This window comes from Camelus ferus, chromosome 2 (assembly GCF_009834535.1).
Source record: "Camelus ferus isolate YT-003-E chromosome 2, BCGSAC_Cfer_1.0, whole genome shotgun sequence".
Taxonomy (NCBI): Eukaryota; Metazoa; Chordata; class Mammalia; order Artiodactyla; family Camelidae; genus Camelus; species Camelus ferus.
Window position 1 is genome coordinate 69548686 of NC_045697.1, and position 27782 is coordinate 69576467.

Consider the following 27782-nt stretch of genomic DNA (forward strand, 5'->3'; position numbering starts at 1 on the left):
ACCTAAGATTGTGTAAACAGGGATGGCACAGTGGTGGCAGATAGCAGAGAGCGCCAGGAATATACACCTGCACCCAAAAATGCATGTCCTTCTTTATGACAACAGTGCAAGAACTAAAGCGAGGGCTGTCACAGGCAAAGGGGAATGGAAAGCTTAGATGGCATCAAGAAGGCCCAGCACTAGAAAATGTGAGAAATGCCAGAAGAGTACATTTACATTGTAGTTCACTAACCTTTTAATATGGGTACATCAAAGACTCCATCAGAAATAAAGTGAAAAAACAGCAAAACTGACCAACAGATGAAGAGTACTCCTCGAGAGAATATGAAAAATTACAGTAACAAAGAATAAAATGGTTATTTTCTTCAGGCTATTCTGCTAGCAACTGAAATCCAACTAACTTAAGGGTGGAGGTTATTTGCTCACAGAATGTAGAAATTATCAAATGAAAAGTAGAAAGAGTAGGGAAACAGATGGGCTTCAGTTACAACTGGAACCAGGAACCCCCAAAACACCAGTTCTCACTCTCCTTACTGATTCTGGGGCATGTACACACACGCACGCATGCACACCCACACATTTATCTTGGGAAAGGACTACAAATGTGGCCAAGGTGAAGTTTTATAAGAACAGGGAAGCAATTTTCAATCCTGGCTACACATTTAATTACCTGGTTACTACCTGAGGAGCTGTCAAAAATACTAGAATGGAAAAACTTGGTAATAAAATGGGTAAAAGATATGACACAACATACACACAAAGCCTAAAAAATATATTCAACACCACTCAAAATAAAGAACATAAAAACTACCAAAATACCATTTCTCCTCTTTCCACTCGCAAATACTATATAAGTAGTAACAACACATTCTGTTGGTGAGGCCCTGGGGAAACAAGCGCACACACACTGCAGGTGGTAATGCACAGATGCAAACCTTAAGGAAGGGACTAACAAAACTACATATATACCTACCTTTTAACCAAACAATCCCATTTCCGGGAGTTTAATCTGAAGATCCATGAAAATTGAACTACAAGATTATTCATTGCAGCACTGTTTGTAACTACATATATTGGAAAGCATTTGGTTATATGTAACTAAGTGGTTGAATAAACTATGGGACAATGAAGTACGCTTTAGCTGTAAAAATCTCTGTGGACTGAAGTGGAACAACTTCCAGCATACATTGTCAGGCAAAGTAAACAGTGCAAAAGATATCTATAATGTTACTCTTTGCGTAAGAAGAGTACGTAAGAAAACAAACATGTATCTACTCCTTTACGCAGAAGAAATAAAGGAAAGATAACCAGGATTCGCATGAATTTGGTTACCTATATGAGAAAGGTTGGAACGGGGTAGAAAGGACAGAAAGAATTAGGGGAAGAGAAGGATGTAATTTTTCTGAGTCTAACTTTATAAACCATTCTAACTTTTGGAACTATGCTAATGTTTTATACTTGCAAGGAAGAAGAAAGGGAAGGGAGATGGGGAAGAGAGAAGGGGGAGGGGTAAAGGGAGAGAGGAAAAAAGGGAAAGGAAGAAGGGAAGAGAAAAAAAGGAAATGAAAGGGAGAAGGGAGGAGAGGAAACAAGATGTGATGGGGGCAGGGAGTCCTAAAATGGAATTCAAACAGAAACAAATGAGCAAAATATTTCAAATGATAACATAGCTACACCAAAGGAAAGGATTGGTAGGAGAGAGAAATGAAGATTTGAACAGTGTTTGAACTAATGCCCTAAATCTAGAGATAAAAATGAACGCTAAACATATCTCAAATTCTTAGAGTTCCTTTTTGCAAAGGCATAGGCTAGCAATTATGAAACTATTTTGTTTATTCTAGGATTGAATAATGTATTGGGGATGATATCCTGCTTCCTCATTGTACACAGAAAAGAATTACATATATGGGAAGAGAGAACAGAAAGATGGCTGTTCTGGGTTGGAATTAGAGATACCAGTGTGAAATAATCATGGATTTAAGGGGGCATGTGTGTGTGTCTGTATATATGAATATGATTAAAGAAAGAGAGATATGTGGTTATGTATACATACAAACTTCTATCTCCTAGCTCTGTCTCCTGTGAGAACTTGCAAGCAACGACACCCTGGTAATAATGAGTATACCAACTGCCCAGATCTTGGTTACCAAAGTACATTGTCTAAAGGAATCAGGGCTCCATGGAGATATCACGAATTTCAGGGCTGAAGCAGAGAAAGTACAAGGTGAGTCAAGAGAAGCCTGGGGACATCCTTCTGCAACCAAAAGAAAATTCCACTCAATGATGCGAGCACGTCAAAAGATAAGGAGCCAGCTTGATGGGGGTCCCACTGGCTGAATCTAGGGCATGAACATCAAAATAACTATAGTAAAGGATTATCTACTGAATAAAATAGAAACCTCTACTCTGCACTGAAATTAACTAATTACTTAACGGGAATCTCTTTCTTACAACAGGAAACCAACTAATAGATACAGAATGACAATGGAAGTAGGAAAAAAAAATTTGGCAATCATCATAACTGAAGGCACAAGACCATCAATGGGTACTAAAACTTTTTGGTTAATATTTGTGGACAAACAAGAAGTTCCACTAAAAGATATGTAACTGCTACAAAGGAAAAATTAGTAAGTTTATATTGGAGACAACCACAGAAATCACCTTAATCAAGTGATCAAAGTTATCACCAGTAATGGAACAAACTGATATCATGGGCTCCCTGATATGATGCCCCGACTTCTGTTGTATACTTGCCAAGTTTGTAACCTGATTCTGACCATGAAGAAACATTATTGAAACCCACACTGAGAAATATTCTACAAAATAACTGGCATATGCTCTTTAAAAATGTTAATGTCCTTAAACATAAAGGAGGGCTGAGAATCTGTTCTAAATTAAGGAGACTAAAGGGGTATGACAACAGAATGCAATGTATGAACGGAGGCTTTCATCTGCTAACAAATAAATTATTGGCAGATGGTAAAATCTGAATATAATTTATAGATTATATTACTGTACCAATGTGAACGTCTGATTTGATCATTGTATTATGGTTATATAAGAGAATGTCCTTTTAGAAAGCATACACTAAATATTTTAGGGAACACACCCTGAAGTGTTTAAGGCAGAGGAGGACATCAGCTTATTCTCAAATAGTTCAGAAAAAATTTAGAATAAATAGGATAAAATGCTAACATTTGATGAATCTGGGTGATGGGTGTATGGAAATTCTTTGTGCTACTCTTAAAATTTTCTGTAATTTTGAAATTATGTCAACTAAAAAGCTTTAAAAATGCTTATCTGGAGTTCACATATGATAACTCTTATAGGTCTTAAGTGAAATCCAAGAGCTTGACCTAAGTCTATAAGGATCTCAGGGAGTAAGGAGAATCAACAGCTCGTAGAAAAAAGTGGTTCAGGGCAGGTGACATCAGTGATACCTACTGCAATGGAAAAATACTAATAATTTCTCTGTACGATAAAGCACAATTAACAATGGAAACTTATCTTTTAGCATCTAATAACTTTGTGTTGAATTGTATAAAGCAAAAACTGTTACAAATACATGGAGAAAATAAAACATATCTACAAATCCAACAGAGCAAAAGCTTCATTAGGTGAGAAATTTTTGTTCCGCTTTATTAGTGTAAATTAGCCTGGCACATAGTAAACATTTAATAATAAATGTATTTTCACATATTTACATAATATAAACTCAAGATTATAATCATTGGGGTGGAACCATGTCTATTCTGTTCTCCTGTCTATTCAGCACTTAGAAGTGGCTGGCACATAATAGATGCTTAAGGATTATTTGCTGAATGACTAAATACTGAGTCTTGTGGGAGACTGAGTGGTAAGAAACACCTTTAACAGATTAGAATCCCAGTAAGATATTAAAAAAAAAAACTAACGTGCATGTTCCCTCCACCTTCTAATTTGCAACTTAATCAGTTGATACCACACGTGAGTAAGATAAATACAAGCTCTCTCTTTATATGAAGTATTTGTGTTATTGCAGATGACGTGGTTTATACTCGCAAAAATTGTGTGACCTTAAATAGGTAACTAGTCTTATTTTTTATTAAGTTTTTTTTTAAGGGAGAAGTTGATACACTTATTTTGGAGGAGGTACTGGGGATTGAACGCAGGACCTCATGCATGCTAAGCATGCGCTCCTACCGCCTAAGCTGTAACCTCCCCCCTTAGGTAATGAGTTTTGCAATGTAATTATTGTGCCCCCCACCCTGCAAAATCCCATATTCCACAAAGTACCGATCAGCATAAAACCAGCATTACCACTTTGGGCAAAGTCTTAACTGTTTAACTAAGAGTTAATAGTGCCATGTGGCAAGATAACTCATTCAGTTATCTGGGAATTTTTGTATTTATGTTAGAGTCTAATTAAGTTAAGTCAACCAAGTGTAAACAAACAATGGAGGCTTAAGAGAGACTGTTTCATGGCCAATGTGGCCCAACGGGTATAAACTCACATTAATAAGCTCACATTACCAGGGATACCTTTTACGGCATTTTTTCAAACTGCACGTTGTGACTGACTAGATGAAAAGGACCAAGACCAAAGATTTAAAAAGAAATAGATAAGCATAAAAAAATTCTCAAAATGCATTCATTCCCTATGGTACAGCTGAGTACAGCTGAGTGAAACTTTTGTTTTGGTATACATACATAAACAGAGCCAAGATACAAAATGTATTCTTGTTGTAGGCTGCAGTAATAAATACATTAAAAAATGCTGTTTTTATGTTTTAGAACTCTTTCAGTAGAGCCTACCCATCTCTGCAGATTTTGTGACATTTCATTCAGGTACATGTCTTTAACCGACTGTCAAACTGTCACAAAAAGAATGCAAAACTCTGATCCTAAAGCATATGAATGCACACACAACTAGTTCTTCAGATACTTGTCCAAAAGTGAAACTCATTGCTATTTGAAACTTACTAAAATCTCACTTGAGAAACTATAGAGCACAGCTGTCTAACAGAACCTTCTGCAATGATAAAATGTCCAGTATCTGAGCTATTGTTTTGGACATTACAGATACAGATTGTTAAGCCTAGTGTGGTCAGTGGACCACAATAATCATCACAGGAATCACGTAGGAGCTTCTTATAAATGCAGAATTACAGGCCTGACTCCAGGCATAATGAATCAGATTGACCAGCTGATTCACATGCACAATGAAATATGAAAAGCACCAATCTAAAGGACTGGTTCTCAAGGGACACAGTACCACTGACTACTACCATAACCAGGAGAAATTTATAGGACACTTGATTATAACAGTTATAGGTGGAGTACTCCCAGCATTATTAGGGATAAGCAATATATAGATACACATACCGAAGAGCTAGTATCACAAACAACATTCAAATATCCTGCCAGATATTTACGTAATTTTCTTAAAAATCTGTAATATTGAAATCTTGAATCTAGCTGTATTACCTAACTTTATCTAACACTTAGTTTTTTCAGTTTCAACATACTCTGAATTTACCCGAAATATCTAAGTTGAAAATATATATACTTTTTGTCCAGAGCTCAGTCCTAAGTATTATTCACCATTTCAGAGAAATTTAATACCTTGCATTTAGTTGTCTAAATGTTATTAGATATGGGTTCAATTGTCTAAATTGTTGTTATATATGGGTTCAATTACCTGACTACTTTCATTATATAGTTAACTTTTGGTCTAAAATTTTACTAAAAACTACTTCCCTCTAATTTCCCCTGTTATTATTCTATTGTTATTTCTATTATTCTCTAGTTAGCTAATTAACTTTTTAAAAACAAGCGGTAAGCAAGTTATATTGCCTGTAAATTTCATTTTAAGATGATAGGAGTATGCAATGACACGTTTGCTTTTACATAAGCAGTGAGGTGTTGGACAGATTTAAGAACCACTGGTTTAAGGATTTATGCAGCCATTATCATACCTGTAGAGTAGGGGCCCTTAATACAAGAATACAAGGTTACTCAGCCTAGAGAACCCATTGAGTGGCTTCAGGAGAACAACAGAAATCCTAAACAGTACATACAATTATATATATAGCTACCCTGGAGGTTAACACAAAACTTTGTTCCATCAAAAGCTGTTAGATTAAGCACCATTACATTATAAGCTGAGACTGGATACACTGGGCTGGATCTCAAAATGTGGTCAAGCCCTGCACCCAATTACATTTATGGAACTACAGTTTGCATCACTTCATCAGCCTATATTAGCTATTAAAAAAAATCCCATAAAAGTCAGTATTACTATAGAATGTCAGCTACTGCATTCATTATGCACAGTACAGGTACTGTTTTACAGAGACCCATGGAAGAAGACCAACACTCTTTTCACATCTGCTCTGCACCAAGCACTGCACTGCACTCTGACACACATGGCCTCATTTAAGTCTCACAGCTGCCCTCTGACACAGGTTTCACTCCTTGTTTCATAGATGAGAAAACTGGATTTGAGAGCTCAACTAAATGACTAAACTTAAACATTGACTAGATGGCAGAACTAGAATCTGAACTGAGGCTGTCTGACCCCAAAGCATGCGTGTGTGCTTTTCTGGAGCAGGTTGCTGTTTTTTCTTTAACCTTAGTGTGGAGTAGCTACTGAATCCTGTCTTCCTTTGGTATAGCCTGCTGGATACTTACAACAAAAACTGTGTCCCACAAAAGGCAGTTGCCCAAGCACAATATTAACATCTTTGAATGCTTCTCCATTTTATTTGGTTACTAGAATGGGCTTTATGGAATGCATTTTGCACACTAACCTCACGTTTGGCTTAGTCTTTTCTCACATTTTCCCCCATCTTCATTTTTTTTAACTTCCTATAATAAAGTAAGAAACAAACAAAGGCATATCACATGCTGCTTTACATAGTACAGGAAATATATTATTAAAGTAGTCCTTCAGAGTGAGTACAAGCTTTGTTGGATGATTTAGAAAACACTTTGCAATCATTTTTATTAAAAACACCAAGTATCACTTTGAGAATAAGTATATAGCTCCAGTATTTTTAGGTAGAGAACTCTCGTTACCTTGACTGCTTCCTAAAGAGTAGTAAAAGAAGTCTTAACATGCAGGTGCACAATGAGCATTTGAAGCCACGGGCAAAAAGCAGAGAGGTCAGTTGAGATGTCTTTTAGCATAAGAACCCAGACAGTACCAGGTACAATCAGAAGAAACTGCAGTGGACTCAGACATTGTCTAAGTAGAGGGGAGAGAAAATAAATGATGATGCAAATCACACTGTTGACTGAACTGATAATAAAGCCATCAGGTGGTAAAGGCGTTAAGGGCTTGCTGAAAGTGAAAAGGAAATGAAAAGAGGGTAAGAATATTTGGTTTTTGTCAATATCATCACTACAAAACATTTAGAGTAAAGGTCAGCAAACTTCTTCTACAAAGGTCCAAGTAGTACTTGTTACACTTTGCAGGCTTGTCTGTCACTAGTCAACTCCACCTTCATAGCACAAAAAACATCATAGACATATGTGAACAAATGGATGAGGTCATATTTAAAAAAAAAAAAAAGATTTACAAAACAGAATGCAGGCCAAATACGACCTATGAGCTGTAGTTTGCTGACCCGACAGAGGTACAATAGGCAGGGGAAAACATGGATCTGGAGCACAAGAGGAAGGTCATGGTTAAGGACAAAGATTTGGAAGTCACTGTCACAAAGTGACAGTATGGATAACCTAATAGTGGAGATGGAAAATATGAACAACTAAAGACAGAACCCTTACAAATAGCAACACTTCAAAATAAGCATAAGGAGATAAATAATTGGTGGTTTCCTGAAAGGAGAAAAAGTGTGTGAAATAGGAACTTGTGATTCCCTTAAATATCATTCTGGCTCAGTTCAAATCCCTTATGCTTGGAGAAATGCAGAACACTGAAATATTTAACCATGGTTATTATCTACAGGAAAAAAAAGCCCAAATCTGTATGTAATACACTGACAAAGCAGGGTCACGCTGGGACAAATCTCATGCCTCATGTATCTTGTCAAGTATCCTACACCAAAAACAAATGTCAGGCATCATGTGCAGACCATTCACCCAAAACTGAGTCAAAGGCTGAAGACAAAAATAAACCCCCATGCCAAATTCTCTTAAAAACAAAACAAATACCAAGGGAAACTGGTTATGACAATATAAAGATGTGTTTGGGAAATGCTCTAAGTTCAAAAATTATGAAGTTAAATTCATTACAAGGCTTGAAAGCAGAAATAGGTCCAATTATCACTATTATTTGATTCAAGCTCTTCCAATGTTTACAGGTCTAAAATAGAATTACTAGCTTATTGCTTGTCTTTTGCAAAAAGTACAATCTAGCAAATAAACTATTTTACTTGTGCTTCAATGTTGGCTCACTAGAAGAAAATAAAACAAAAATCAATCAGAAAAATATCACAAGGACCAAAATTGTAAAACTTGCAAAGTAGAACACAATCACAAGATTGGTGATGATCCTTGTATGAGGATTAGAACGGTCTGGATATGAAATGGGCAGAGAACAAGGCATGTTTAGTACTGCTGAAGAAAAGCAAATTGTTTTCTTTACAAATACGAAAAAAACTACAGTATACAAAGCTAGGACTACAACTCACACTGAGCAACTGTAAGGGCAAAAATTACAAGGAAAGGAAGGAAGGAATATAAGCAGTCCAGTAAGGCATACATTCATAAAATGGATCACTAGACAATTAATAAAAATGCTTTACATGCATTATCACATGTAAAACTGTCCAGGATTATTAAATGAGAAAGCAATGCTAGCAAAATTATTTGTGCCCAAAGAAAAGTTACACACATGTGCTCATATATATGGTGTATGCACAGAAAATTTATAGACATTTATAAGAAATTTGAGTGGTACCTTGAAAAAGAAGTGGGATTGAAGGAGGCAGGAAATTGTCACCTTCTACTTTTCTGTAGTGAAAATAAAATATGCAGGTGTTATGTTTGGTCAAACACTAAAAGAAAAAAATCAGTTATTTGGGAAGGTGACTAATGAGAAAATCGCTATCTATAAAACCACACCAATGCAGACACAATCACATTTAAAATGCTTCAACAAACTCAAAAGATACGTTAAATGATAGCGAAACTTTTTCAAAAAGCACAATCTCATAACCAAAAAGAGCCATAGACACAAAACTTTACTTGGACAATCATACAGGGTTCAGTTAAATAAAGTAGAAATTAAGTCTTTCAAAATTTGTAATTTACACATGAGGGTTTGGTCGAGTCTTCCCATAGTGTGATCTGTTCAGACTCAATGTTAAAACTGGAAGGGTCTTCAGAGCAAACATTTTATATTTACCTCTAGGCTACTAATCCCCAGTAATTCTATTTCAATAACACAAACTATTTGTAGAACCTTGTGGAGAGATTTATTTATTTTGAATAGATGTCTCCTTTCAAAAGTTTAGAGCACAGACCAGTCTGTTTTGTTTTCTGCTGTACACTCAACACCTAAAAGACAGTAAATAGAGGTATTCAATATATATATATATTTTGGAGGAAAGGTAGGGACATAACTTCTGTGCATAACTGTAAGGAATTACAAATTCTGAAGCAAAAGAAAAGGGGGCAAGATTAAAATGTAAAAATTATTTCCTCTGGATTGCAAGACACACCACATGTGATCATACGCCCACAATTTCATTTTTTTTTTTTTTTTTTTTTTTACTTCTAGCAGTGGAAGAAATAATCACAAGAATATTAAAGTCGAAAACTAAACAAAGTACTAGAAGGCTACCTAATACCTACTTTGAAACTCACAGTAAGCAAGATACTAAAAAGCATTCTTGCAAGATACTACAGTATGGCTGAAATTCTGACACCAAGTCCATTACCTGTGAGGAGATGAGTGAGAGATAATATACTTGGTTGTTTTGGGGACTGATGGGCAAATGAGCTGGTCTTGGCTACTCAGGATAACAACCTAAAAGTAGTGTCTCTCAAACTACATGTGAAGGACCAGTTTTAAACCCTAAACTGCATCCCTGTCACAACTATACTTTTATAAAATATATTTTAAAAAATCAGTTACTAGAGAAATGATCACATACTTTAAAGCCACAGCTGTATGAAATTTCTGTAGACATTTCCAGACACTCTGAATTTCTATACTGGTCTACTGAGACACTGGACAGTACTGACCTAGGGTTTTTCTTTTTTTTAATGTCAACCTGACCCAAAATCTTGTATTTGCCTAGAGGGTCTAATTCTGAGTGAGAAAATTCAGCTGTTTTTCTCCTCTACTCAGTAATGAAGAAAACCCGTAACAATTAGAGAAAAAGTAGCACAGAGACTTGGCATTAACTTGTTTTAATTTTAAAATGTAAAACATCACATCACACTGCCTTAGTAAATTAAAATTATCCTTTGAACGAAAACTTCAGAATTTAAGAATCTCAACTCCTATCAACTTGAAAATTTTGCTTTATTTTGCCATTTATCTTAGAAGATAACAGGATGTAGACACTTTAAACTGTATATGAAAATATTCACTTAATCTATGCAACTCTAAACTCCTGTACCTTTATCGTTATGTTCTCAAAACTCCCAAATGAGTTGATTGCTAACAGTGAGCCGAGAGGGACTCTCTCCATCTCTTTTAAGTTTTACTACCAAAGGAAATAAAATAAAATATTCTGACCTATAAACTGACTACCATCTAGTGTAATTTACTATAGCCTATCAGAGAGGCTCTACACTATTGAGAGAGTATGTGATTACAGGGTCTCTCAAACCAAAATTACCAGGACTCAAATCCACACTAACTGACTTAAATCCACACTGCTTCTGTATCTTCATCTATAAAACAGAGAAAACAGCACCTACATCAAAGGACTATTGTGCAGGTTAAAGTGCATGTAAAGTGCCTAGAATACTGCCTGGCATACAATGAGTACTATGTAAGGATTTTAATTTGACTCTTACATACTATCCCTCAAATCCTTCTGTAGAATTGGTATTAACAATTAAATTGGTTAAATGAAATATGGCACATCCCTACAGTGAACTACTATTCATCTGTTAAAGATTATTTTAATTCTCTATTATGAAAATATATTTATTTATAATATCCTGTTGGACAGACAGGAAAAAGTAACTGAGAAAATCATGTACAGTCTAATCTTATACTTAGAAAAGATTCTAATAAAGTTGGAAAATTTGCAAGTCACTATGATACTCAACTGGCATTTGCCAAAAGTGACTCAGAATCATTCCTTCCTACCCATACTGGGACAAAGACTTAAAATAAAATTATTATTCTAAGATGGTAATGATAAGGATAACCAAATGCTATAAATTAGGACTTTTTCAAAAAAATTTAGAACTGCATACATTTAATGCATTATTCCTCCTCTACCTCCAAAGCTGATACTTCCTAAAATGGACTGCCTCTTAGAATTAAGGAAATAAAGCATTAAAGCACTAATTTCTGATATATTCCTCCAATGCCACCCATTGCTAACACACCACCATCACTGTCACTTTTAAGCAAGCTCTTGAAGTGCTCACAACTACACATTATCAACAAAGACAATAAATCACCTTAACCAATCACCCAAGGTACAGTATATTAAGATTGTAAATACAAAAGATTCACTATTTCTAGAACACTGAACAAGAGGTGTTTGTGGTATTAAGAGTACTCAGATGGTAGCTTGTGGTACCTTTTACACTGTTATAAATTCTTCAGTGAAATCAATACAATTTCATGTTTATTTTATATAGGATTTTTGTCAAGCTTATCAGTTTTTAAATGACTGATTCATAATCACCACCTAAAGACAAAACTTCTTCTCAACTAATGGTTTTCATCCTACCTACAGTTCAGCTTACCCTTTTGTCTGATATAGCCGATTTTATTTCACAGGATCTGAAATATACAATTATGTATTACAAACTGTTTTCAAGTGTGCTTTCAAATGAAACCTACAAAGAGTAGATCAAATTTTTAAGTTTACATAAAACCATACTATACCAATTTATTATAAATACAAGTCTTCATACCTGTTTATTCCATTCTATTTAGACAGCAACACTAACAAAATTCTTAATGCATACACTCCCACCACTTGTACCCTTTCTTTATGCTATCATTTTGACACTTAACAAAAGGACATTGCAATTCAGCAACCAAGTTTTACAACTGTAATACCTATCAATCAAATGGTGATGCACCAAGGTCGCAATTTTCATGAGTTTTTTAACATATTAAGAGTACATTATTTACCTAACACTGAAGGACCATGCCTTACTTTATAAAAAAATAAAGATAGCCACATCAATTTAATTCCATATATATGATTCTACCTATTCAATTTATTAAAAATTGAAATAAACATAATAATCAAACTAATGCTCCAAAACTTATACTATTCATATGGAAGACACTACAAGAGAAGACACAATAGAGACTGCCCTGCAATAAGAAGTACAAATTCCTTCTACAGAGATGGAGAAATAAAAGGACAAATCTAGTTGTCTAAAAGACAATTCACTGTACACATTTTATTTACAGTTTTATACACTGTCTTAATATGAATGGGACCGCTTTCCTACTTGAGCCATTTTTTTTAACCAAAGCAAAATAACCTAAGTAATACAAAGTGTTAAAATACAGCATAAAGATACAAAAACAGACATACTAAGTCTAATTAGGAATGTAATTATGATGTTACATTTTTTATAATCCACAATTATGTTTAGGAAATCACACAAACATAGATCACTGATTTGAATGAAATGCATAAATTTGTAGCAAAGCTTTGTAGTTACAAAAAACAAAAATATTACCAAAGAATGCACAAAATTAATGTTTATTCCACCTTTGTGTCATATTCCTGGATCCTTCACCAATGTTACATGAGGAAAAAAACAAAAGCAAAACAAATGAAAAACTGAAATCAGAATCACTAATGTTATCAAGTAGGGAAACAAATAAATTAAAATCTAGCAGCCATCAGCAAGAGTACAGCACAGACAATGCTGTAAAAAGAAACAAAGAAAATTGCTAGAAAACTGTATGCATCATACTCTTTCAAACCAGCAAAATATGCTCCTGCGTACAATGGAACATAAACAGAATCTTTCTCCTGTAAGATACAGAAATGCAAATTCTTTTTTTAATATTGTGGGTGGGTCAAATGTGTTTGTAATGGTAAATTATACTAAGCTATTACAGAGTGAGCCAGGAACACATTTATGGATTGTGGGGACGATGTGTACTGTAATTCTTTGATTGGGATAGTGGACACTCTAGCCAAAAAAAAAAAAAAAATGAACACAGAAGTACAAGACAAAGGCGAATGAGACTTCTCTTATATCTTAGCAATATTTAGATGGAAATCAAATTTAAATGCAGTCCACTCTGCTTTTGAAGAGGCTTTGGTTCAGCTCCCAAATCTCGATTGCTTGACGCAGTCTCCTATGAGAATACTCAGAAGGTGTCTTCTTAAACAACAAACCTATTTTTAGTGGTGGAGCCGCTCTTAGTAGCTGTGTCTGCATGGGACTGATAACCAATCACTATCTTTGGAGGAAGTCCTAACCTTTCCTTGTATACCCTCCTAAAAGAAAAGGAAGAAAAGGAGCCATTAATTTTTATTTAAACACACATCCACCAAATTCAGTATTTTTATTCTTTATATATAAAAAAAAATACCTAGAAATAGGAAATTGTACACCCTTTTCCTTTTAGTAAAATGTACTCTTCATTTTCACAACAATCTTAGTTTCTCACTTAACTAATATTTGAGAACCAGGTACTGTGATAATCATTAATAAATTAATACTAAAGAAAGCAGGGACAGCCCATGGGCTCATGGTGTTTATAGTTTAGAATATTAGGTTATTCACAAACAATCACAAATACATATGGTGGAGCTGTATCACATGTATAATTAATTTACACAAAATCAATTACATACACATGTCTATTTTAATTTTCTGATCTAAAATGTTTCAATTATATTTTATAGATAAACCTTAGTAAATATTGTCTATTACTGCACAATCATATTTACTGATTAAGTATAATTGAAGGTAATAAATACATTGTATCCTAATGTAAATCTGATAATAGTTATAATTTTAGTTATGATAAGATTATTTTTAGATACTTTTAGTGAAATCTTCTGGAGCATGGAGTATGAATGAATTGCCTTAGTATCATACTGGAGAATCTAGCTCCTGAAAATGTATATCCCATTAGTTTTATTTCCTTTTGGTGCTTATTTTTAAAATTTTGCTCTTTTTTCTCAGATACCAGATTCCTAACTTGACCTGTGATGTTCTCTGATGTCCCCAATTTTACCTTGTCAGCCTATCTTTCATATTCACTTTCTGTGAAAAACTGAACTCAAGTGTTTTATGAGATTTCAAAAACTTTTAATATTGAGACAAAAAATTTCCAGAGGAAAGAAATTCATACTTAATTTCTTTAACCCACTTTCAAAGAAATACGAAACCTGCACAATTTAAGTTTTGATGCTGACAAATTAGGAACATGATGACAAATCAATCAACTTCCTCTTATAGAAACTCTCTGGAGAATGAAACTTCGAAAATCCCCATACCTTTTAATCCAGAAAGGGATTATGTTCATAGCAGAATTCATAATGTTCGAAAAATCAACACACAAAGGAACAAACCAAACATATTGTGGCCTATGACCAGCACTTAATTTTAACACAAAATTTGAAGTTTAATTTTACTAATTTAATTGTAATAAAAAGAAAATCCTAGTTAACACTGACTGATATGTGTGTGGGGGGGAATAAAATACAGGCCATTTTTGTAATTATATTTATCAAAATAAGTTAAAAAAAACTTAAACATGTGGGTTTTAAATATGAACGAAGTATTACCACTTAAATTTCAATGAAAATTTTATGTATAGTGTGCACATATGCACAAAATATACAAATACTACTCACCAAATTATTGAGTATTACATGTTAGCACTATGATTTTAAAGTAGATAAGACATATTCTCAATTAATAAATAATAAAATGCTACATGCCAGTGAGTGTCTGGTGAGTATATACTCCATTGCTAGAAAAAAGAAATTTTATGGAAGTGAAAAAAATATGATCAAGACACTGAATACCAATAGCAGTTCAAGATTATACGTGTCCGTGAAAACAAGGAAAATAATGATCTAATTTATGATCTTGATCCTTTTATTGAAAAAGTACTTCTGCTTTTAGTTATCTATTTTAAAAATACAAGCAGCAAACTTACCCTATATGTGTAACAGCTTCTCTGTTTTCACATTCAGTAGTCCATATTGCTATCTTATCACCTTTAGCTCTAACATTAACAACAGCTCCACATACATCATCACTGTAGTCATCAAAAGATTCTCCAATAAGGCACAGCAGCTTAAAAGAAAAACCCAATCCCAAATTACATTCAGTAGATTATAAACAGCTTATTAAACTGCAGATGTCTCTTATATATATATACAAAACTAAAAAAAGTTTTAAAACCAAGAGCTGACTTTTTAAAATTGTAACTTTATGAAAAAATCTGAGCCAGTATATGAAAAACATGCAGGGATTAATGATCAAGTCTATGAGTAAGAGAAGAGATAAGTAAGTGGTAGTCATGGAGATTTGCATGGCCAGAGCAGGTATCTCTCCAGTCTTCAGGATGCTAATCTTCAGCTTCTACAGCTTTCTTTTGAATATTGTTCTGTTGGGTCTTATTTTCTGTAGATAATCTAAAATCAACATTATGTTGTATACATTATCTAAATACTCAACAAGGCTGATTGCTCAGTGTGCATGCATTTACTGCCCTCTGTTATATTTCTAAATTATGCTGAGGGAAATCTCAAATGTTGTCTTTGTTCAATGTATTATCTAGACAGGTAAACCCCAAACATGAATTTAAATTCTTCGAAGGCTCCAGGTGAACAACTAACCACTAGTGTTTTAGAGTACAGCTGAAAATAAAGTGACTTGCTGTTGATTATTACTATGATACGGTAAGTCTGTTGCTAGTACTGTGTTCTTCTCATGGCTTTAGATATCCTCATCCTTTATCACTTATTTTTTTGGCTAACAGAACAATGGTTTACTATCACAAAATTTCACTCTGTTTATTTTCAATAAACAAAAACCATGTTTTGACATAAAAATATGTTTCAAAGCAGATGCTGGATAGATTTTTAAGTTGATATTTTAAATGTCTAAATTACATTTATATATATATAGTTCTTTGTGTTGGCTTTTTAAAAGTTCACTTGTTAATTTATTTCTCTGTTTAATATCAAGAACATTTACAGTTGTGTTAACTGTTTCGGCAAATTGAGCGAATAATGTCAAGGCACATAAAAGGTGATTTATTTTATTAATACTCATTTGCTCTGCTGCTTAAACCTGCCAGCAAACAAACATTAATGGAATAACTGAGATAGCTGTTCATAGTAGATAACTGTCTCTTGTTCTTGATAACTTTCATCAACACTTTCTAATGTGTTCTTTTTAATTGTGGTAAATATACAACATAAATTTTACCATGTTAACCATTTTTAAGTGTACTGTTCAATGGTATTAAGTATTATACCACCACCCCACCCATCTCAAGAAACGTCACCTTACAAAACTGAAATGACTTTTTAATGTGGAATTCTAAAATGATATTTACTGATAACCTTTCCCCAAAGCAAAAACAAGTTTCTTCTGTTAAAAAGTCATTCATTTGAATATTTATTACTGATTAACTTAATAAGTGCTAACTATAACCAGATAACGTGCCAAGTGCTAGGGATACAAAAGAGACTATAACCCCAGCTCCTAAAAGCTTGGGGTTTAAAACCTCTTATTAGAGAAAATGCCTATTAACTCATAATAAATGTTGTATGAAGCCAAAAGGTCCAACTTGCATCATAACATATAAGCTGAATGATATCAAGCTACAATTTCACTGTTTACTTCATTGATCTAAAAAGTTTGGTATACAAAGCAATAGTTTAAGAGAATTGTAAAAACTTACATCATAAAATATGTGAGAGGCTCTATAATTTTGAAATTAATGAAATGACCAGGATGAGCTTATTGTATAAGGTGAGTCCACTGCCAATCACTTTCTGGATTTGTAATGTGGTGGAGGGTAAAATGTAAATAAGATTCACATGACAGAACAAAATTAAGTGCTGGCTTACATTTCTAGAGTGGGCATCCTTATTTCCTCCTTGATTAAGTAACATAAATAATGTCAATTAACTTTCAGTACTCAAAAACAGCTTTATCATTTTAAAACCTTACTGTCTCTAGCCAAAAGCGATCCAGGTCACTTCGTCTCTGCTGTTTGTTCAATGTAATTAGCCATCGTCCTCCTCGTTTGTTTTTCTCATCTTCCCACATAGGCTCAATACCATCCTACAAGGTTAGGAGACAACACTGTTAGATTGTTACATTATTGTTACGTTAACTTAAGATATCATCACTGGAAACAGCAAACCACAACGCTGTTAAGCTTTTTACTTTATTCCCACAAAACCATTACTGATGTAGTGGGGAAGAAAACACATGAGACTTAAAGCCAGAGGCATGGGATTGCAGAATTAGATCCCTGACCTGAGCACTTATTAGCTATCAAACCTTGGGTTTCACTTAATTTGGAGGCTCCAAAACATTCTGAGTAACACCTCTGAGAAGCTATATACATTTCTATACCTAGAAAATATATATAGGAATTATGCAATTTCAGAGAGCTAATGAATATACCACCCACTGCCACCTTACAAAACTCACTAACAAATATCTCAAGGACTCACATTACCTCAGGTTAAGAATTCCTGGCAAACTCTGAACTTCAGTCTACTTAAATAAATAAAGAATAGACTGCACTGTAGGATCAAAGCTCTCTCCAAATCAATCATACTATGTGCCCATCAAATAAGACTCTCAATTTTAATTGTTTATACAAAAATAGGGCAAAATATATTTATGCTAAAGCCTGGTAACACTAATTTAATTATTCTCCAAGCATCAGAGCATTAACCATTGTTAAGTTTATGGCAAGATTTTTTAATGACTACCTGAATGGTTGAGTCTTACACTAAATACATGAAATTAACAAGCATACCTTAAAAAGTGAGTAGTCACAGCCAGGCATTAAATTACTAGACAACTGGATATGGTTGTACAGACTAGGTAAAAGAAAAGGACAATTATAAACAGAATATGTAATGCAGAGTTTAGGTGCTTATATGTACATTCAGAGAATAAGATAAAAATAAGATAAAAGCTCATGTTTACTTTTTTTCTATGCAATCAAGCTCTGAAGTGGACCAAATAGATTTTAATAATAGTCAGCTTTAAGAATCAACATATGATGAGTTTAAAGAAAGTATTTTTAATAATTTTATTCTAATAAAAATATTTTGATGTATCAGTTAACTTAATACATACACATGAAAACACAAGAAACTGAGAATAAAGGTGTGAGGTGGCTTTAAGTAGATGAAAGAATTCGTGAGGCTCATGAGCAAATGTAACCACACAAAATAGAAAAAGTCAAGAGAAAGCAAGACAAACTTCCTGACTATAAGGATTGCATGATTGAAATAAACCAACATTATTATCCTTGAAAGTAACCAAGAGTAGAACAGACCAACGGTTCCCCACTTAACCACCACAGACCATTACCAATCAGCCAGCATAATAATCTTTTGGGGAACTTAAAACACACACACACACACACACACACACACACACCCATCCACCCAAGTTTCATACTCTTCTCCTTGGGATTTTAATTCCTTAAATATAGGGGGGAAGCATAGAATCTGTGTTTCTAAATTATTTCCCAAATAGCAATGTAACAGATTAACATTTAGGATGACTAGATTTCACTAGCCTGAAAGGAGAAGGCTAGATCATAAGATCTCCTGACAGCAAAACTGTTACAAAACTGACAACAGAGTCAATGTCTCCAACATCAGATACAAAAGTGATGATCTTAGCTATATGACTACAGACCATGAATGATGCTATTATCCTTAGTAAGATTCTCTTGGTGTAATTTTAAGCCAGTTTATGAATATTTCAAGCAGGGTTTTAAGAGTCTGGCATCCTTTGGATCACACTCCACAGTGTAAAAACTCAAATCCAATTTGGGTGAGACAGCATAGGTCTGTTGGGTTGTTTTTTTAATGGTAACTCTTCCCAAACTACATTATCACTGACAGCTTCTACTAGGCAAAAGAGAGACCTGGATACGAACTAAAGAATTACCACCACCACTTTTATAAAATTAATGGATAGTGTGGAAGTGACCTCCTTCAATGGCATTCAAGGTAGAAAAGATCAGTTTCTTTCTGCTGCCTCCTTTCTCCTTCATCATTCTGTAAGGTCTCTTAGTAAGTTTACATACAGTGTGTATAATGGCACTTTTATTAAACAGAATTTTAACATTATATACTGGATACATCCAAAATAAAAACCCTAACTGGTTGTTTACCACTAAATTTGCCCCCCAAAAGTGAGAAATTAAGAAGTGACTTAGATATTTATAGAAAGCTGGTGGATTTACCGCTAAATTATGGTGTAAAAATCCACCAAGCTATGATATTGCTTACATACAACTAAAGTGTGGAGCCATGTTCTAATTAGACGCCTACTTAAAATCACAATTATGTAAACTGGTGAAAGCCAAACAACTTTTTAACTTTTTTCTAACTCTGAAACAAAATCTCAAAAATATTTCAACTATTTTTCTTGAAGTTGATCACAAAGTATATTGGTATTAATAAACTATCATTGCAGATACTGTCACATTCTTTAACAAACCCTGAATTTTACGCAGTTCAGCCTTTGAAATCTCAGAATCCCTATCACAAGAAATCTAGATGTTACACACTAAAAGGAATTTGCAGAAATAGAGATCTAACAAAGCTCTGGAGAATCCAAGTATGGGACAAATACATCTGAGCACCCAAGAAAGAGGATAAGCTCCAACAATTTGTCAAAACTTCTAAGGACAATAAAAATTCTCAATGAAGGATATCTCAGAACAAGGAAGAGAGAATAGGCAGAGCTGAACGATGACAAGACAGAAGCTTTCAAAAACTGATGAGGAATAATCACCAGTTCAAACAGTTGTGAGAAGACAGATAAACAAAAAGGTGAATGTTAACTATTCACCTTACCCTTCACTTTGTGGCTGAAACATAAAATGAAAAATTACAAAATGAATAAAACAATCATAAAATATAAAATGGTTACTTACGCCCAAAAGTCTTCAACAGTATCAAACTTAGAGATCAGCCGAAGGTTTGCTTGCCAAGTTTTGCTTTTATCATTTTTAAAAAACCAGAGTGCCCATCTAAAAACAGAAAGTGTCATCAACAACAACAAAAGGGTAGTTTTTCATCCATGCTAAAAGCAGCATTACTCAAAAAAGCCAAAGAGGGAAGTAACCCAAGTGTCCACTGACAGGTGAACAGATGAACAAAATTAACAAAATGTGGTGTAGAATATACAATGGAATACTAAAGAGCTCTAAAAAGATAAGAACGTGAAATAAGCCAACCAAAAAAGACAAATGCTGTATAATTCCACTTATATGAGGTACCTAGAGTAGTCAGATTCAAAGAGAGAAAGTAGAATGGTGGTTGCCAGGGGCTAAAAGGGAAGGAGAATGGAGAGTTGTTGTTTAATAAGTATAGAGTATAAGTTTTCCTGCAAAATAAGAGTTCTGGAGACTGTTTGCACAACAACGTGGATATACTTAATACTACTGAATTATACATTCAAAAAATGGTTAGGATGGTAAATTTTATGTATGTGTTTCACCACAAGTGAAAATAAGTTAATTAAAATTTTATTTATAGTAGCAAATAATGAGTAATTTTCTCTATTTCTTTCATTTTAAAAGTATGGATTTTGTACCTACTATGTAACAGATTCTCTGCTATCCTTAAGAGATCCACTTAGGCTCATTCCACAAGGGATTCAAAGAAATGTTGTAGAGAGACAATTATAGTGTTCTAAGTGCTATGACAAAGATAATTAAGCACAAGTTACCTAAAAAAATAAAGCAGGAACACTTAACTGGAAAAGAAAGTAGGGAACAGGAAAGTTGAATTTACAGAAAAACAAGAGGAGAGAAATCAGAGTGCTAGGAAGGGGGGACCCAAACACACAAATGGGAAAAAAATAACAAAATAAAAGACCTGATTGAGTAATGCTACTACAGATATTCTAAAATAACATATTACTAGTTTCTATATATATATCTGTATACATTTTTGCTGAAAATAGATCTATTCTAATACTTTGAAGATAAACTCACGTCACATCAGTTACATTTAAATGTTATCCCAACGATTCATCTTCAGTAAAATTGTATTTTCTGAATTAAAGGGAATCTCATTTACCCATTGATAAAAATGTTGCCTGAAGACAGGTTTCCAAATGGACATATATTTCATAACTTCATGATTAATGCTTGTTAATCTCAGACATAAAAATGAGATGCATTTCAACACCTACTTAAAAAAAACTATAATCTATTTGCTAACCAATATCAGGGGAAAAAAAGCAAAGGCAGAAAAACTATTACACACCCACAGACAACGTCAAGAACTGTAATCTGTAACTCTAAAAATTGAGTCTTTCCTCAAAAAATTAAAAAAAGAACTACAATTTGACCCAGCAATTTCAGTTCTAGGCATTTACCTGAAGAAAACAAACATGAACTTTAAAAAATATATGCATCCCATGTTTACTGCAGATTTGCAGTAGCCAAGACATAGAAGCAACCTAAATCTCCATCAAGAGATGAAAAAAGAAAATGTGGTATATATAGTCAATGGATTATTCAGCCATTAAAAAAAAAAGAAGGAAATCTTGCCATTTAGAACATGGATGGACTCTGAGGACTCCATGCTAAGTGAAATAAATCAGACAGTAGACAGGAAAAACAAATACCATATGATTTCAGTTATATGTGGAATCTTAAAACACAAAGCAAACAAACAAAAACAAAAACAAACAACCACTGCCTAAGCTCACTGATACAGATAACAGACTGGTGGTTCCCAGAGACACAGGGTTGGAAGAATGCATGAAAGGTGTCAAATGGTACAAACTTCCAGTTATAAAACAAAAAAAGTCATGAGGATGTGATGCACAACATGGTGACTATAGTTCATAATACTGCACCATAAATTTCAAAGTTACTAAGAGACTAAATCCTAAAAATTCTCTTCACAAGAAAAAAAACTTATAAATCTATACTATGATGGATGTTAACTATACTTACTGTGGTGATCATTTCACAACATACAGAAATACTGAATCATTATGTTATATATCTGAAACTAATGTTATAACTCAATTATACTTCAATTTAAAATAATAAATAATAAAATTTAATACAGTCTTTAAAAAAAAAACCACATTCAGCAATTAAACATATAAAGACTTATCCTAAGAAAGTAACTGGATGACTAAGCAAAAGTTTGTACAAGAACGTTCCTAATTTTGGAAAATTTGGAAACATCTTATGTGCCTATCAGCAAGGGATTATTTAAGTCATAGTTCTCAAAATCTGGTTTGCAGGCCCCTAGAGGACCCTAAGACTCTTTCAGGAGAGCTAGTAAGTAAAAACTATTTCATAATAATGCTAAGACATTATTTTAATTTTTCACTGTGTTGCCATCTGCACTGATGATACAAAAGCAATGGCTAGTAAATCTACTAGTTTTGCAGGCAAGAATCATATAGTGGTATCAACTCATACTAGTAGTCACTGTATCCTTTATTATTACCAACTCTTATAGTAATAACAATGTCCATTTCAGTTAATAATGCCATTGATGAAGCAGTAAAAATTATTGGTTTCATTAAATTTCAATCTGTGTACATGTTTTTTCCCACACAAAAACACTTCTGCATACCAAAATACAATTCTTAGGCAACTGAATTATGAGATGAACCAGTCACTTTTTCATGGAACACCATTTTTACTTGGAAGAAAGGCTGATCAGATGGCTATCTCTCGAAAAATGAACAGAGTGAGACAGTTGTTAAAATTTGAGCTTTCAGGAGAAAACCAGAATTCTGGAAAGCCTGTACGTGTCACTGTGAGCTTGACAACTTATTAAAACTTAAAGACATTTCTGATGAGTTTAACACTAATATTAACGAATGTTATTGTTTTGATACTATATAATGAAAAGTGCCAATATCTGGATGCTCTGCAAACTCACTGAACCAGTATTTTCCAAATGACCAGTGGTGTGCAAATTCATGCACGAGTGAAGAAGGATCCATTACAAACGTAAGATAGGCCAATGGATTTTAATGTAACAAAGTAGAAAAAGCTTAGATACGGTTTCAGATTCTACACTACAACTAACCTATAAGAAACCTAGTATCAAGGAGATATCCATAATTCTTTTAAAAGGCTATTAAAAATTCTCCCTTTTCCAAAAAAAATTTAAAAAAAAAACTCCCTTTTCCAGCCATGTACCTGTGAGGACATATTTTATTCTTAGTTTCTTTGAAACAACTCATCTCCAAAGACTGAAATGCAGAAAGCAGCTATAAAAATCCAGCTGACTTCTTCTAAGTCAGACACTTGAAAGGATTTATAAAAATGCAAGAATACTATTCTTCCCACTAAGTATTTTTTATTTTGAATAAATTTTTTCATTAAAATATTTACATGAACAAGTTATGGGCTGTTTAAGTGAATATGTAATTTTACATTTTTTTAGGTTTACTTTCTAATGTAACAAATGGAAATAAAAGTGTACATAATCAAAGCACTGTGGAATCCTCAGTAATTTTTAAGAATGTAAAGGGGTCATGAGATCAGAAAGTCTGAGAACTGCTGGTTTAAATAAAATATCCATGCAAGAGACTACTATGCAGCTATTAAATAGGATAAATGAGTGAGTAAAGTTCTCCTAAGACTGACACGAAACCCAGAAACCATGGAGGAAAGTTGGAATTTGATTACATGAAAATCAAAAACCTCTTAAAAAAAAAATTCCATAAACAATGTTATAGGACAAATGATTCGGAAATGCATTTTCAACCTATTCCCCCTCCTTGGATGGGTTATCATCCCTAATATACAATGCTTGGAAATAGACTTGAAAAGAGAACCAAAAAGAAAATAATAGACAAAAGAACTGAACAGACTGCCCACAGGTGAAAATAAAAATGATCAATACAATACAGAAAGTGTTTTGAAACTTCAAAGAAAGAAATGCAAATTTAAAACAAGACATTGTTTTCATAAATCAGACTAGGACCAATTCGACTGGCAATTAAAAGACTGTTCAACTTACTACTTTATTATAAAAATCCTCAGAATGGATTTTTATCCTTTATGGACTATTTGACCATTGATATCTCACTATGTGGCAATAATCCCCATTGTCTAGAGAACTGGTTTGTTCCTCACTGGAGGACAGGCTGAACCTCAGGTCTCCTAAGAAAACACTACTAAAACGTGACTGGACTATTTTATTTCAGTAGGTCTATCATGATAATGAAGAAATGATGACAACATATTTAGATGAATGCAACTAAATCATAGACAGGCTTGTGGGATCTTTAAAGTAAAGAGTAAAAGGCCCAGGACTGAGGGAATGAAAGGAATCAAAATACTTAAAGATCCTCAGAAGTTAATTCCAGTTTACTTTCCTCCACATTCTTACAATGTTTCTAGTTTGCCATTTTCTTCCCACCATCAGCTCTCAGTGAATTCATGTTAATCTTCATTATATAAACCAGAAAGACAATTAAGTAAAAATACAAACATACTGGGAAGTGATAGGGCAGAGTTAGGAAAAACCATATACTAAACTATTAAACTATTACACTATAAGTATGAAAACTTAACTCATCTTAACTCTCCTATTCTAACTTACCTTTAAATACAAACCAACCAGCCTCCAGACTCCACATCCCATAGCTCTCTTTTCTCCTTCACAGACCAACTTCAAATTGCCTATTCCTGCTCTATTCGTTTGTTTACTTTCTATTCAAAGTCTCAAATCTATCATCTACCCTACAAACTTTCTCCTATGTTAGCAAGAACTCGTCATTCAATCAATCCAATGAATATTCGACCTTTTTGTGACACATATACTGTTGACCATCTTGTCTTTAAAACATATCATTTTCTTGGTTTCCATGACCAGCACTCTGTCCTAGTTTATATGTCTATACTTTTCATAGGCATTCTCCCTCAAAAAAAAACCCTATGTGCTAATATTCCAAGCCTCTGTCATGGGTCAAGTTCACTTATGAGAACTCATTTACTACTGCAATTTCAATTACCATCAATTACCATTACTGATGAATTTCAAACCAATCTTTCAAACATTTCTCCTTTCTGAGCTCAAGATTCACACACAAAAGCTGCTTGCTAGGCGTGGGTCATCCAAGTGAAAACAGAATCCTCAACCTAACATATCTAAAACTAGTCTCATCTAACCTTTCCCTCCAAACCTGTCCCATTCACCATTTACCTTGTTTCCTAAGTCAGAAAACCTATGTGTCAGAAAGCTTACCTGTTCTGTAAAGGATGTTTAATATAGTGTTCTGGATTAGCAACCTCCTGATTAGATTCTGTTTTCTCTTCTTCTGTAGGTGGGGGATTAGGAGTAGGGGTGGTTTCCTAGTGGAAAATAATTAAACATAAATTTCTTAACATGAAGAAATAACACTAAGAAATTTCTTAATTTCTACGACAATACTCTAAATTTGAACCAATATTGTCCATATTATTTTTTAAGGAGAAGAAATTACAGCAGAATCATTTGATAAAACGGAACACAGACCAAACACTAAGAAAAGCACCGGACTCTCCATTCTAGCATTTCTTCATCAAGAGCAAAGGGTTTCTCTAATTTAAAAATAATAATAATTTTATATATTGTTATCTTCCACTTACACATTTTAATATCAGAAAGATTGTTAGAGACAGTGCAACAAAGTTTGGGAAAAATAGGTACCTTTCTTAACATACCATTAAAGACCGTGTATGGTACTGGCAGTGGGATGAGGGGGGCAGAAGAGTAAGAGTACAACTAAAGTTTGGAGAGTATAAAGATTATATCACAATGACAAAAAAGCTTATAAAGTGATCAAGTCAATACTACACAGGTTCTTGCCTTCATGTCATACTGTTATGACATATGGTAACTTAAAGTTCAGTATCTGCTGTCATTTTCAATTGGCCTTAAGCAAAAAAACTGAACACTGGCTTGAACATAAATCTTCTAGGAAAGACATAATTAACACTGTCATCTAAAAATGTCAGGGAAAAAAAGGAGACTGGGAATAACATGTATTGTCCACATTACTCTATGTAGTTCTTCATCCTGTTATAAACTGGTACAAACAAAAGAATAGCCAAGAAAAGGCACCAGAAGCTGAAACAAAAGCTGACACAAAAAAGGGGGGAGCATGCAACAAGGGTCTGTATATCAGATTTAAATCAAACCAGCAAAACAGTAGAGATATATATTCTCATTAACAAGATTATGTAAATCAGAGAAAGACCTCAGATAGGTGATACTCATTTTATAAAATAAAATACACTTTTTAAATCAATACGACCCCTCCAGAAACTACTTTTTACTAGCCTATAAACTCACTCAAGGCAGAGGTTTTATCTTGATTTTGCTCACAACTGTAATGGCGATGATCACAATGCTACACCCAATAGGAACTTACTGGCTTGATTACTTAACTGAAGAGATTTACTTATTTTTTCACAGAGATACTGGGGACTGAACCCAGGACTTCAGGCATGCTAAGCATGTGCTCTACCATTGAGTTATACCCTCCCCATTTAACTGAATAAGTTTAAACGTAGTTAAGGCCCTAAAATTTACATATAGTAGTCACTGCCTTAAAAAAAAAGCAATAATTTTAACCAGCATTTTCTCATCACAACAATTTAAATCTTCAAATAGATGATCATTACCAAATATTATTCCTTACTCTACTAGCTTAAAATTAATATGGTCTCCAGACAGAGGCAGTTTGAATGGATAGAGAAAATAGGGAACAGTTAGGGACTGACAAGGCAGATGGACTTTGGTGGACAGGGTACCAGGGCAGAGTGAGCTGCAGAGGAATTAGTGTCAAAAATCTATGTAAAAATCCTTCACAAATCCTTGGCTGATTCCTAAACTGTTATGTTTATAGTGCAACTCTGGGTGGCCTGGCAGAGAAGAGTTGAGCCAAGACTTCAGAGGTCAAACAGCATTAGGAAGAATGAGTTCAGACCTAGCTAGAGTGGATGGTTAAAAATCCTCAGCTTTCAGATGAAATCTTAGAAAGGCCATGTCCTAGGAATCAGGTGAAATACATGTGCTTAACACATTTTAAAACTAATCCTTGACGGGATTAAAACAATCTACTTATAAATTAACTGTCTTCAAGAACCAAACTCTACACCCCTGAGAGGAACATAACATAATCCTGAAGCTCTATGAATGTTATTTATAATACCTAGCAAACCATCAAACATTAGACATCCAAAAAAAATTTTTTAAGCAACTGTTGATCAAGAGATTAAACTGTCAATAGAAAGACACTCAAACATGTTCCAGATAACAGAATTAGCAAAGTCTTAATAACTACGATTACTATGGTAAAATAGAAGGTGGGGAAAGATGGAGAAAATGGGAGTATTTGAAAGCAGTATTGAAATCAATTTTTTCAAAGAATCAAGTAGAAATGGAACT

At 33.9% G+C, this 27782-nt stretch overlaps 1 protein-coding gene and 1 long non-coding RNA gene across 2 annotated transcripts in view; one reads left to right on the forward strand and one right to left on the reverse strand.

The window, feature by feature from the left end:
* Nucleotides 1-8287: 8287 nt before the first annotated feature.
* Nucleotides 8288-26560, forward strand: LOC116657542. The gene is made up of 3 exons (XR_004312662.1): nucleotides 8288-8298; nucleotides 9950-9952; nucleotides 26486-26560. It is a non-coding gene; the product is annotated as an uncharacterized LOC116657542 (long non-coding RNA).
* The window catches only part of EIF4E (eukaryotic translation initiation factor 4E), a 36933-nt gene continuing 19497 nt past the window's right edge, over nucleotides 10347-27782 (reverse strand). Inside the window, exons 2-7 of the mRNA XM_006191276.3 lie at nucleotides 25596-25702; nucleotides 20291-20386; nucleotides 18146-18209; nucleotides 17323-17436; nucleotides 15293-15432; nucleotides 10347-13616 (exon numbers count right to left, since the gene is read on the reverse strand). Coding sequence (XP_006191338.1) covers nucleotides 13502-13616; nucleotides 15293-15432; nucleotides 17323-17436; nucleotides 18146-18209; nucleotides 20291-20386; nucleotides 25596-25702 — 636 coding nt within the window. The 3' untranslated portion in view covers nucleotides 10347-13501. The remainder of the gene's footprint in view (nucleotides 13617-15292; nucleotides 15433-17322; nucleotides 17437-18145; nucleotides 18210-20290; nucleotides 20387-25595; nucleotides 25703-27782) is intronic.